Source organism: Thunnus maccoyii, chromosome 12 (assembly GCF_910596095.1).
Source record: "Thunnus maccoyii chromosome 12, fThuMac1.1, whole genome shotgun sequence".
Classification (NCBI taxonomy): domain Eukaryota; kingdom Metazoa; phylum Chordata; class Actinopteri; order Scombriformes; family Scombridae; genus Thunnus; species Thunnus maccoyii.
Window position 1 is genome coordinate 27,412,049 of NC_056544.1, and position 14,238 is coordinate 27,426,286.

Sequence of the window (14,238 nt, forward strand, 5' to 3'; positions counted from 1 at the left end):
TGATATTTTTGTTACCGCTCCAATACAGAGGAGGTAAATTGATCTTTTCTTTTTTTCAGTGCTCCAAGCATTTTAAAAGTGGCATTTGAAATACTCTCACCAAAACGTAATGTATCCCGCTTGCTCTGAATAATTCACAGATCTCAATGTCAACAATATTCATTGGAAAACCTTTCTACTGAAGAAACAGTTCCAGTGAAAACTATTGAAGGTCTGTGGATTAGAAACCAAGAAATTGTTTTTGGTAGGAGACATTGCTGGTAAGTTTTTTAAATGAAACCTTTCAATGCTTTTAGCACCACAACAAAACTTCTATTCACATCTATTGTATGGGGGTGGAAATCTCAAAACCAAAACTATCTGCATGGCTTTTTGTTGAACTGACCCTCAAAAAGACAGTTGTAGTAAATCAATTATCAACATGGAGAACCAAAGAGACATTCAATAATATTACAACACAGATTGCTGCTTTAAAGTCCCTCAAAGTTGGTACAAGGAGGTCAAGTAGGCTTTCAGTGTTCTGTATGGACTGAAGAGGAGCGTCGTCACTGTGGGCTAATGGCAGCTCCGAGGTGGCTTTTCAAATGGCTTTACGTCTGCAGGGCATTTAGTGTGTCATTAGAGTGGGAGGTAAGGTCTGCTGTGTGTGTGTGTGTGTGTGTGTGTGTGTGTGTGTGGGCGGACGGAGGAGTGTGAACACAACAGCAGCAACGGCTGTCTACATAATGCCCTGTAAAGCCATTAGAGAGAGAGAGAGAGAGAGAGGCAACACGTATGTTAGAGGATAATTCTGGTGTATTATACCTTGTGTAGTTTTGACCATTGTATTCACCAAGTTAACAGCTGGGATCTGGGAACATGGTGACATCACTAAAAAAAAAAAAAGTCTGACAGGGTAAGAAACTCAACCAATTAGAGATCAGACAGGCTGAGAACAAACCTCCAGAAGAAAAAACAGTGAAATTACGACCGTTTTAAACATCCATCACAGTTAAAAGAACAACTTCCTGGTTCAAATTTGACTTGCTGACCTTACAGTTTAGTCAGCCGACTGTGTGGATTATGTACAGCGTTGATATTTGGCATCTAAGCTTGTCACCCTCCACAAGGAAACACCAAGCTCAGCCAAGCAGGAAGTGACGATACTAACATCCCCCAGAGGAGGAGAACGTACAGGACAGCCTGCTGGGGGTGGAGATGCCACGTATGAAATGCTCAACATGAACAGAAGGTGCTCGTGTTGAGCTTCGCCGTAGCGATGTTGTCATGTTACAGATCAGTGATTTCATACCTAATAGAAATGTAAATAAGACCTTTGTTGTAATAAACTGGAATAATCCTTTAACAGTTTGTAATTAACAATCAAATGTGATGTTATTCACGTCAAAGAAAGAAAGAAAGAAAGAAAGATTAGAATATACGTTCACATGTGTGTTTATAATGGGGAAAAGAGAAGCAGAGAGAAAGAGAGAGCAAACTGTGTTATCTTTTCAGTGGGCTGGCAGGGCCTGAAATGCAGATGCTTCAGTGTCTTTAGAGTTTTGTCCTCCCTAATGGCTTCTGCAGACAGCCGGGGCCAAACATCTCATTTGCATAATTCATTTCACTTCAGAGCGCCTGACAAATGCCTCCAAAACTCGTTGCCTCTCTGTGAAATCAGAATATTTCCCCAGCTCTCCCACCGAGTGCCGATTCGGCGAATTAAACCAGAGGAGCAGTTTTTTTTTTTTTTCCTCCGGAGCAGAGGAAGGAGGGAGGCTCAAAAGAAAGATGGGGCGGGGGGGAGACATAAGAGAAAACCATTTTGGATGTGTGAAAGCCCTGTTTTTTTTAACTCCTCACTAAGCAAGTGTTGTACTTTCTGTCATTCTCTTCAAACTATAGAGAGCAACAGGCGTTTTTTTTTCTTCCAGTGTAACTGAGGTCCTGATGTCGTTCAAAGCCAATCTGTATGATGAAAGTGGATGAAATGCTCACAGCTGCCCAGTGGGGTGTTACACAAGTCTCTGCCTCCCTCTAGTGGTGAAATACAGTGACAGCAGCTTAATACATCAGGAAGAAGCCACAGATCATGATCCACACAAAAATTCAAATTTAAACAATATTTCTATTCGATCTATTTAAGCCATGATGCTCGCTCAGATTGTTTATTACTCATTCCCTTTGAGTTCTGTGGGAAATACTACTCATATACTGTATATCGCATGTAGATACTAACAAGCTTGGGTCCACAAGTTCACAAAAGTTCCGATGGTACCAAATAAGACAGGAAATGTGTGTAAAATTATGTGCAGCTCAACTAAAATGGTTCAATTTGTTAGAATGTAGCAGCCATAAAACCATGAATCTTTGGGTTACAGTAAAGTTTGTTGAAGACCAGTTACCTTTAGGACTTTAACAAAGGACTGAGGGACTCTTGGTGCTATTATAGCTCATTGCAACTTTACTATTATGACATCTACTGTATGTTTATTATATGTATGTATGTCTTTTTATCTATTTTTATGTGTATCGGTTGTGTTGACGACTGTTTGCAAACCAAATTGCCCTTCGAGGACAATAAAGATTCCAATCTAATCCAAAAGCCAGAACATTAATACAGTAAGTATAACCTACATGGTGATCGAGGAATAAAACACCACAAGTGATTTTAAACATTAGGGTTGCTGGTTTGACACTACAGTACATTGTTTAACTGAACTCCATTCATGTCTATGGTCATGCTCTGTTTCCCAGTTTTAAGTCTTAAGTGCAAACTACACTTTTGTTTCAAAGTCTCTTTTTGTTCTCTAACAGCTTTGAGTTTTTGATATAAATACAAAAGACAAACCTTCATTCATTCTTGGAAATAACTTTATTTGTATGTATAAACTTTTTTCAGACATAATTGTAAAATCATATTGAAAGACTTTTGTTCTTTTGTGTCCATGTACATATTGCCTTCACACATACACAATAAATCAACCCAACATTCCTCCGCTTCCTTATTGATTAAGATAGCAATTATTACAATTGCAGAGCGATTCCTCGCAGTATTAATGTCTGGAACAAGATTCAAATATTGACACACATTGCAGATAAAGTGAAGTACTGCAAATTTTACAGCAACACAATATGCAACAATATCATGGCATTAGGATATGCATGTATATTTTTCACTTTTTTAATTTATTACTTTAAGACTTGTATTTTTTTTTTTTAATTTTCTTGATTGCATTGAACGTATTCTAATTTGTTATTTGTAAATAAATAATAAAAACAATTTTGAGTTTCTGTTTTTATGTCCTTTATAAAAGGATATTATCATTAAAAACATACAGTAAGAGCTGAGAGCAACATTATTTAATAATTTCTCATGCTTCTGTTGATAATAAATGTCTATTTGGAAAGTCTGTGTTGCCAACTGACTGCAGTGATTCAACTAATACACATTTCTCTTTGGTTTTCAACTCAATTTATTACATTTCTGGTTTGGAACAAACTGCCCAAGAATCAGATTGTTAGCATTGTCGTAATAGCCACATACAGGCACAGCTGAGACCGCCACCAACAAAAATTTAAACAGGAATTCAAGTATGACAACACGTGTTTGATTGACAGCTGATATCTGGGACACGCGATGCACAAACACCAGATTAATAAACACCTAGCAACACTGATAAGGACCAAACAAAATTAAAAAAACAGAACCCGCTGCCTCTTGATAAGATCCTGTCTACTTCAGCTCACATATCGTAGCATTGTCTCCTCTAGAAAAATGAAGAGCAAGTCCAGCATAGAGAGGCTGAGTGAATGTGGTCTGGACTCTGTGGAGGAGAGTCATGGTCTCAGAGACGCTGTAGAAGGACAGAATACCTGCTCTGTGATCCAGGAACACTCCTACTTTGCAGGACTGAAGACGTGAGACAGGAGTTGAGATACTGTTGTGTCTGAATTGACATTCAGATGATAAAACACAATATAATGCCCAAGACTTGTCATTGTATCCAAATGCACTTGCCTCATCGGTCCCTGATCTGCTAATATTCTTGTATGCAACAGCTATTGTGACGAGTGCGTCCCACTCCACCTCAAAGTAACAACGTCCAGTCAGACTCTGTCTGCTCAGAACCTGATAAGTGCGAATGAATCTAGTTGAGGACATAAAGTGTATCATATTAATATTTTCCATAGTTGTTGCTTTACGGTTCCCTTCAGATAATACCATCCAGGGGTGTGCTGTGTTTGGATCCAGTGTGATTTGACATGCATACTGTAAGAATTCCTCTCTGGTCCTCAGCTGTTGTGACAGTAAAGCATCCACTTCGGTTACAGTCCGTAAAATCTTTGGCCACTTCTCACTCAAAACATCCTGCAGTTTATTTCTGACCTCTGACAGAGCCGTTATCACATCCTCAAAGTACTGCAAGGGACGGCTTTTGGTGCTGGGTAACTCTACAGACCTATTTACACATGAGAGCGAGGAGTAATTTTGTAGAAACTGGGTGTCATCCTCTGTGTGTGAGAGGTACTCCAACTTGATGTCTTTCTCCTTCAGTTCAGTGACCTCCTGCGTTAGTTTCTCCTGAAGCTCTTTGACTCGTCTCACTTCAGTTTCCTGTTGGGATCTGATCTGCTGCTTCACATCAGAGCTTCTTTTCTGGATGAAATGGATCAGCTCAGTGAAGATCTTCTCACTGTCCTCCACTGCTTTATCAGCAGAGCGACTGATAGCCTTTAACTCCTGTTGAAGCACCTTCATGACTTTCTTACAGTCATGGATTCTCTGCTGGGTTTTTTGTCGACTCCCCCCGAGTTCTCTCTGCCTCTCAGTCCTTTCTGCTGCAGCTGAGACTGTGTCGTGGCCTTTATGTTCATCCACAGAGCAAAGAGAACAGATACACTACTGATCAGTACGACAGAAAATCTTCATCACCTCATCATGACGAGAGCAGACGTTCTCCTGGAGCTTCTTGGAGGGGTCGACCAGCTTGTGTTTCTTTAATTGAGCTGCATCATAGTGAGGCTGGAGGTGATTCTCACAGTAAGAGACGAGACACACCAGACAGGACTTGAGGGCTTTCAGCTTTCTCCCAGTGCAGACATCACAGGCCACATCTTCAGGTCCAGCATAGCAGTGATCAGCAGGAGCAGCTTGGAGTCCAGTCTTCTTCAGCTCCTCCACTAAATCTGCTAACATGGTGTTTTTCATCAGGACAGGCCTCGGTGTGAAGGTCTGTCTGCACTGAGGGCAGCTGTGGATTTTCTTCTTATCCTCTCCATCCCAGAAGCTTTTAATACAACTCATGCAGTAGCTGTGTCCACAGGGAATAGTCACCGGATCCTTCAGTAGATCCAGACAGACTGAACAGCAGAATTTTTCACGGTCCAGTTGAATTCCTGCCTGCGCCATTTCTCTTCACTGACAGTGAATGTCTGAGAATTTCACCTCCTTAACAAAAGAAACAAGTCTCTGTTCAGATTCAAACCAAAACGCTGTGCATTTCCTTCGTGTTCACTCTCTGATAAACATCATTATCAGCTCTTGTAAGTCACCATATGTTATTGTTACAGGTGTCGCTGCCCGATTTGCATCACGCATGCGCATCACTGCTCGATCTACACCGCGCATGCGCGTAAACTTGACAGCTACGTACGGCAACTCCATTAGGACAAACAACATTAGGGTTGAGTTTAACAGTTTCTGTCACTGTTCGGTACCTGACATTATAACAGTACTACTACATCCACAAAAATGAAAACTTTCGAGTATTATCAACTTTTGAGAGATTATATCTCTAACGGTGTATTTCACCCCAGTCTTTCCAGGATTGAGCGAAGTGAAATGCACCGTGCCGCTTCCAACTTTATAATTAAAGGTGACTTAAGCTCATTCGGCCAGTATGCACAGTAGGTATATGGTCACCAGACGTTGTCCCGGTCTCGAGTTGGGTGTCCCGAGTCCCGACATATATCTGTAAAACCCTAAAATGTCCCGCTTTTCAACATTCAGTCCCAAATTGTCCTGGCTTTCACCAAAATTAAAATAATAATTATATTACTATACTTGTTTTCAGCGCTTACATAGACGTGTATCATGATTTGTCCGACTCATTAACGTTATCTCACCTAATATAAGTTAACCCAATATGAAAACATAAACAATGCATCACGCGTCTGACTGATCTGATACACCACTGCAGTTTCATACCAAAGTGGAGACAGATTATAGATTCAATTTAAGTTTTCTGATTCATCATATAGTTAAAATCTATTAATTGTCGACCTGATCAACAAAAGAACCATTAACAACTTTCTTCATGTATTAGAAAGATTTTTCTTTTCATGATCTATTATTTCCTCCATTAAACTGTTTCTTGCTGACAGACAGACTCTTCCTGACTTTAATTTTATCCATAATAACAGTTAAACACATTTATATTTTACATCATTTATCGCCATTTCCATTCAGTAACATGTGAGGCTGAAAATTCCCGAGCGTCGGGTTTGATATGAGTTAAATCATTTCCATTTTCTCTGAAACATTTCGCCAAATATATATTTTCCAGTGTTCAGAGGAAATGATCATATTCTGGGTTATTGAATAATGAATTCACCATCAGGATTATCAAAAAATACAGACACAAATAACCAATAAATAGTATAAACGCATTCCGTGAGTAGAAATGGTTCCTGTGCCTCTGTGCAGGACACAGTGTAAATGCAGAATGCAGGTTTTTATTTAGGTGTTTGTTAAACAGGTAACAGGCTGCAGAGAGGAAACAGCTGCTCTAGCGGTGATAACTGTGAACCTTTATTAGTGTCAGCAGAGTGCACATGTGCGCAGACACAAACTCCATCAGAAGTTTCTACAGCTGTTAAAGCCGACTGACAGCTGATCCAGCTGTGATCATCAGAAACGGACGTCGCTTCACGTGACGCTTCAGAGGAGAGGACGTCTCATGTCCCTTAAAACAAATTTCCTCGTTTCCTCTCTCCTCGCTTGGTTTCCTTGCGTCTCTCCTTGCATCCACGGTGGGAGGGACTAAGACGCAAGGAAAAGACGCAAGTCAGGGAAACGTGGATGCAATTTAAGAGACTTGGGATGCACCCAGTGTGACTGAAGATTTAAGTCCAGTTCCACAGTCCCTCCTTACAGCCCTCAGTGATCCCACGGTGAAATCAGCAAGTGCTTGAGGGCTCTCTCGCTGACACTTTCTGCACACTTTCTGTGAGCAAATGGTGAAAAAACATGGGAAAATACCAGGGGAAGTCTGAAAACATTAAAAAAATAATAATAATCCACCCAAATTAAAAAATTGAAAGAGTGGGCAAGAGCACAATGACATGGACATAGCAGCAGGCAGTTCTTTATACTATATACTTTTACTGTTACATAACATCTCTTACAGTCATAGAAACATGACATGATTTGTGAAGTGGTCATATTCGGAAGACTGTTTTTCATATGTGATGCAATTTCTGAAAATTCCATTTAAATAAAGTTTCATGGTGACCATATCTCAACTGTTTATTATTTATTTAACAAGGGTGTCATCATTACTGTGTCTTTATTAAATATATTTTGAATTTAGCATTTGAACTTCTTATCACCCTCTTCCTACAGTATTTTCTACATTTCCATAAATCTATTTTAGTCTTGAAATCCATGCACTTTGACGATAAAGAAGTATTTACCATATCAGAGTGCATTATGTATACCCTGCATATCAACAGTAACATGCAGGGTTGACATTTTGGGTCTCTGGGTGGTTGTGGTGATTAAGTATAGGGGTGTGGGGGGAAGGGAGGGACGTTTTACTCAGAGTGTGATGCTAGCAGAATTAGTTGTGGAAAAGCAACTGGAGTTAAATATAAAATTGTATGTTGTTTGTGTCCTTGTGTTCGTTTGAGTTTAGTTTCTAAGTTGATATGGAGACGACAAGGATGGGATGGATCTCGTCCCTACATTGCGAACACACATTGTCACACGTGTGATCTTGTTCTGAACGTGCCTTAAATAATTCAATCTAATCCCGTGGTCATTAATCTGCAAATAATAATAACCAACAGACACACAAGGCAAGCAGGTGGGATTAAGGGAAATTTTACTTAAAGCAAAGGTCAGGAACAGGCTTTCAGGTTGTCAACAAGAAGACAGACCAAAACAGGCAAATGAGTCCATGCCTTTCCCCCGAAAGGCATGTAGGCAGGTCATAAACAGGCAGCAAGTACAAACAAGAGTAGCAGATAACAGGCAGAACAGGAAGAGGAAAACAAGTGCAGATTTCAGGTCACAGGCAGGAACGGGTTATAGGATAAGGTGAATGGAACGGAAAGGCACATGACGAACTGGCAGGGAATGAATGACAGAGGACTGGTGTAGAACTGGGACTGATGGGTTAATGAGCAGCAGGTGCAGACAACTGGGGTGTGACAACCAGGCAGGAAAGACATCTGGTGGACAGGTAGAGAATGGCAAAGCCGAGGGAAGAAAGTATGGGGCTGAATGCAAGGACAGAGGCAGAATGGACAAAGGAAACACAAACAGGACCGACGCAGGAATCCTGACATTAATAATATGAAAACATTGATAGAATATATAATTCAGAAAATGCTGAATCACATCAACATTAAGTCAAACAAACATATAACATTCAGTCAAACAAACCAGCAGCAGCCTCGCTGCAGTTCAGAGTCACGGGGCACCGCAGGATGTTCTATTTAGCCTCTACTAAATATAGAAAAGTAAGATATATTTGGCATGGTAAAGAGCGGATGAGAGGGGTTGTCAAGGATGGCACTGATCTTGTCCCCCATCCTCCTCTCTGTCTGTGCCTCCAGACTGTCTAGGTCCAGCCCAACCACAGATTTGGCCTTCCTGACCAGCTTATTAAGTTTGCTGGCATCACCAGCCTGTATGCCTCCTACCCAGCATGAAACTGCAAATAAAACCATGCTCGCTATCACAGACTGTAAAAACATGCTCAGTAGCTTGCTGCACACGATAAAGGAGCGCAACTTCCTGAGGAAGAACAGTCTAAAACGTTAATGTGCACTTGCATCTCCAGGAGGCTTCTCACCTAGAAGGCAGGGCTGGATGGTGTTGAAAGCACTGGAGAAGTCAAAGAACATGACTCTCACTGTGTTGTCCCTCTCTAGATGTGAGTAGGCCCAGTGCATGAGGTAGATGATGGCATCCTGCACATCGATGTGTGCCTGGTATGCAAACTGCACGGTGCCCACAAAGATCTTCATGACGTGTGACATTAGCGCTACAGGCCTGAAGTCATTCAGAGTACTGGGCCGTCCTTTTTTTATGTTCTGGGACAATTCAGGAGGTCCTCCATTGTTAGAGCACCTTCTCCAAACTAAGAGAGATTGAATAGGTGCTGGAAAAATCCTGCAAGCTGCCCGGCACAACTTGAGTACCCTGGAATTGATCTTGTCTGGCCAACTTGTCTTGTCTGGTGTCATTTGGTTGATGGTAATGGGGGTGGGTGATGGAGAGTCCATGAGTGGGGGGGTATGGTGGGTATGGTTATATAGGAGTATACAGTATGGTACATACTGTATTTGCTACATGCAAGTACTTTATACATGTAATATTTCGGGTATATGTGTACCTGACAAGTTGTAAACTCCGCAACGAATTTAGCTAATTTCAAAAGTTCTGTTTTTCTTCCTCCAACTCTTGATCCAGATTCACAAACATATCCTGTTTGAAACTGCATAACACATTAAAAATTAAATTAAACTAACAAGATATTTGTCTAATATGTGCATTGGTTACACAAATAATACTCCAACTCCAAGCTCCTTAGCTTAACCTCCTTGTTGTTGTCCTACCTACAGTTTAAAACTGGCACATTCATTCACAACTGCTGCAAACAAACACCTGCTCCGTAAATGTAAACTGCCTGCCGATCAAAAATCGCCCATAGTATCAATGCAATACAAACATAATACTTAACAAGCTTTGATTCATCCTCACTGTTCAGTAACACGCTAGCCATCTGTTGTCTTCTGTAAGAACAAGCATCTCTGAGGTTTAACTTTGAAAATCACATTTTCATTTCATAAAGTTGATCAAATAAACACATTCAATCAAGCTCTGCACTCCGGTGTGACAACTGGCTGCCCTGACTCGGTCCTGGTTCTTCTCAGTCTACAAAATAGTGGCAGTAACTCCAATTAAAGTCAGGACAGAGTCACAGTCTGAAAACACACCTTTGCAGACAACACTGTGGTGCCCCACTTTGCATTAGCACTTACTCATGACTCATTTCTTTAAAAAAAACAAACACTAAAAACACATTTAGCTCTGAGCACATTCCAAATTATTGTTTGGAATAAATGCATTTACTGTTTATTAAGTTCCTTTGGGAAAAATGCATGAATGTGATGTTATTTTCTACAAAAAAGTATTATTATCTGGATGTAAACATAATTTGTAGGAGACAAAGCTGCAAAATGCAACATTTTCTTAGTAAAATTTGAGTGTGTTTTTTTCATTGAGATGTGGTACTTCAAAACAAAACTTTATTAAAACAACCTGAACACTCAAGACACTGTTCCAGGGGTGATGTGTGTTTCCTTTTGTGCGTATATGTATGTGTGTGTGTGTGTGTGTGTGTGTGTGTGTGTGTACCTCTATTGGACAGCTTCTCCAGCAGCATCCTGAAGCGTTGCACTACAGACGGGGAAACGTCGTAGGTGTAACCCTCCTTCACTGGAACAGAGTGACACCTCCCAAACATACCATCTGTCAACATACAAGGACACACTTTAAATAGAGAGTCTAAGTCACTTTTATATCTCGCATTTCACACTTACATTGCTGAAAGAACCACAGTGTGTTTAAAAAGTCAAACATCATTAATGTTTCAGGTTCAGTCTTTTCTTGGGCTTTGGCTCTGTGACATTATGTAAGGCATTTTTCATGGTTTCTGACAATTAATCAAGAAAAGATTAATCGATAATGAAAATAATCATTAGTTGCAGCCCTACATGCAAAATTACATGTATTTGAATGGAAACGTTGCAGTCAGAGGATCTGAAGAGTAAATTAGCTCAAAATTGTCGCATCAAGTTCTCTGGTGAAATGTAAATTAGTACCAGTTATTTATACTATACTACTACTATTTGAACTATTTGTACAACTATTTGTACTATACTACTATTATTAGTACTATTCTATTCTATTCTCTTTATTACTATTCTCTGGTGAAATGTAAATTAGTACCAGTTATTTGTACTATATTACTACTATTTGAACTATTTGTATTACTATTTGTACTATACTATAGAAGGTAGCCACGCTACAGCATCATTAATATAGTAAGTGATCATTTTTGCTAACTAATTTTTTCATAATTTCTTTTCTCATAAAATTTTAAGTGCAATGCAAAAGCCTTGAGGTTTGGTTATGAGTAGATGTTGTACTGTGACTCTTTCTTCTAAAAAATGCTTTGTTTTCAGTTGGCTAGGTAACAAGCTTCCTGGCTGGAAAGCTAATGTTGTTAGCTTCGTAGCTAGCTCCCAGTACTGCAGTTGCAATCACTCATAAACAAATTTCGCTCCGCCACTCTGTTGTAAATTGTACATTTGAATATGACACGAGCTACAAACTCAGATGATCAACTGCAGATGATCTGTGTATTTATTTGGATACATAGTTGACCATTATAGTTGGTGGAAAAAGCAAAAGCATTACAAGAGCAAGTCCAGATCTGCATCCCTAATTAAAAGGATAAAAAATGGGTCACCTAACAATCTGTTATTTTCATGCAAGCTTAGAAAACTTCTTATTTCATCACACAATAAATACAAAAGATTCATTTTTTCCAAACATTTTCAGGGTTTACACAAAAAAATTCTGCATTGGCTAAATGTTTGAAGCATTTTTAACCTGTTATTCTAAGCAGCACTATTAAATATGCAAGCACAGGACTGAAATGATGTCAAACTTTCCAACAACAGCGTCAGATCCAACTCTCCTGTTTGGACCCTTCTTATCCTTTCATTACTAAACATGGATCCCACGAGACAGAGTATGACATTTCACTCAGTCATACCTCCTTCTAAAAAGCCACACAGTGGGAGGTGTTAATGTGAGCTGTAGGAGAGGTCAGCAGGAGGCCGTCTCAGTTTGATAAAAACGAAGCCGTGGGTGGAGAAAGTGTGTAGAAAAGACGAGTCAAAGTACGGATGTAAATCAGGATATTTTCAAGCAATGCTCATCAGTACCTGTTGAACTGACACCATAAAAGACTGATGTGACAATGTGGTGAAGTGTCGTTTTTCTAAGTAATCAGCTCTCAGCAAACAGACTCAAATGTGACAGCTGACAAACGTTTTCATTTATTCTGCAAGTCATTTTGGCCTTTTACAGTCGTTCTTTTATCTATTTATATCAACTGTGGCTTTGGTTTCAGTTTCCTGTGGTGATATGTGTGCTACACAACACAACAGGAGATTGTCCGTGTCAGACATGTTCTCATCTCCTGGAAATACTCCATTTGGTTTAGGCGTATCAGTGGAGCATGCAGGAGGCAGGACATGACACAAAAAGTATGAACGGTCACGTTGCCAGTTCGTAATTTGGTCGTAAACAACCAGTTCTCTTGCCGTTCCTTGAATTTGATTTCAACAATAGTTCCCCAAATCTCGTCGTCCCTCCAGTTAGACCCTTCTTCTTCACCCTCAGATGTTTATATTCTTCCGGTTTCATGCCAGTCACATGATAGAAATGTCATCAACACACCTACTCCCTCACTCTGAATTCTCTAGAAAGTGACCTGCTGTATTCACATATGGGCTCAGTCGGACATTACACAGATTTTGTACAAGGGAGCTGACTGCTTTATGTCCGATCCAACTGGTTCGGATGTTCGGCTCCTCTGGGTAACGTCCAGATAACTTCAGGGTTGCAGTGCATGTATCAAAGGGGCTATAGACATCTCGATCGATACCTGGAGTTGTTTTAGTAGTAGTGGCGGCATGTATCGATCTACAGTGGCAGCGAGGAGAATGAAACTCCAAGCGCTTTGATTGATGTACAAGGCTTTATAAACCCAACAACATTCTGAAAATAGATTTCATAACAGACACGGCGGCACTTTCTGTTTGTTTCGTCTCTGAAAATGAACTTCTTTCAGTGAGATTGTCCTGCAGGCACCTCACACATCATTATGTCAATAATTAGTTAGGTTTACATTATATTTAGGTAATTCGATAAAACAATAATCTCCAAAACACGAGCTTAAATCCAAATGAACTGTCAGCTCAGTGGAAACGCTGCCTGTCTTCTTTCAACCACTTTACTCAAAAGTGGATTTTTTTATCAGGTTTTAATTGGCATTACAGGACACAGAGTAAACTATGCTTACAGTAAAGTGCTGCAGCCTGTCTTTTTACTACAATAAAGAAGAGGGAGCATATTACTCCAGTGTTGGCCTCTCTCCACTGGCTGCCAGTGGGATTTTTTTTTTATTACCCATCAGGATTTACACGGTGAAGCTCTTTGTTGTGTCCATATAGAAACCTGCAGCCTCTCAGGTCCCAGAGCTCAACTTGAAAGGAAAGGAGATTTGTTTTTGCCCCTAAACTTTGGAATATTTTACCTTTCACTATTAGATCATTCAACTCGTTTGGCATTTTTAAAAACCTACTTGTACTCTCTTGCTTTTCTTGACTGATTTTGTTTTTTTTCTTAGTTTTTAACTAAGTCATTACTTAGATACTCACTTACTGACTAACATGTTTCTGTGTTTCTAATGTGATTATCCTTGAAGTCATGAAATTCATTATTTATGTAAAGTCTGTGTGTGTGTGTGCATTTTTGTACTTTTCATATGTGTTTGCATGTTATTTTTTGGTGTTTGTGTCTGCGGTTCTTTGCTTTTAAGGTTGCACGTGTGTCTCACCACATATCTGCATGTGTTCATGTGTGTGTGAGAGAGAGTGTCAACATGATAGTTCAGGCCTCTCGTCTATAAATAGCCTCTGCGTCACTGTGGCCGCCTCAATCAAACTGCAAGCTCCATTTAACAGGCAGCTAAGGATGACCAGCGGCTGGTCTGCACTGCTACAATTACTCTCAAATGTTTGACTGCACGCATTATTGTTTACAAATGAGACAAAAGAGTGAGATTAACTGTGGGTGCGCGGAGAAGAGTGAGACAAGAGAGGGAGAGAAGGGGACGAGATTAACGAGACGAGAGAAAAGGGGATACAGCTGCATTTCTGCAAATTGTA

The 14,238-nt window shown here is 40.0% G+C and overlaps 1 protein-coding gene and 1 pseudogene across 11 annotated transcripts in view; both read right to left on the minus strand.

Annotated features, from left to right (window-relative positions):
- LOC121908104 (receptor-type tyrosine-protein phosphatase N2-like) overlaps nucleotides 1–14,238 on the minus strand; it is a 250,156-nt gene that overhangs the window by 200,500 nt on the left and 35,418 nt on the right. For all 11 annotated transcript variants that reach the window (XR_006099174.1, XM_042427810.1, XM_042427809.1 and 8 more), the window contains exon 3: nucleotides 10,631–10,744. Coding sequence is in view for 10 of the 11 variants with exons in the window: in XM_042427810.1 (XP_042283744.1) it covers nucleotides 10,631–10,744 (114 nt within the window). In the remaining variant the exon portion in view is untranslated. The remainder of the gene's footprint in view (nucleotides 1–10,630; nucleotides 10,745–14,238) is intronic.
- LOC121908105 lies at nucleotides 2,836–5,603 on the minus strand (annotated as a pseudogene).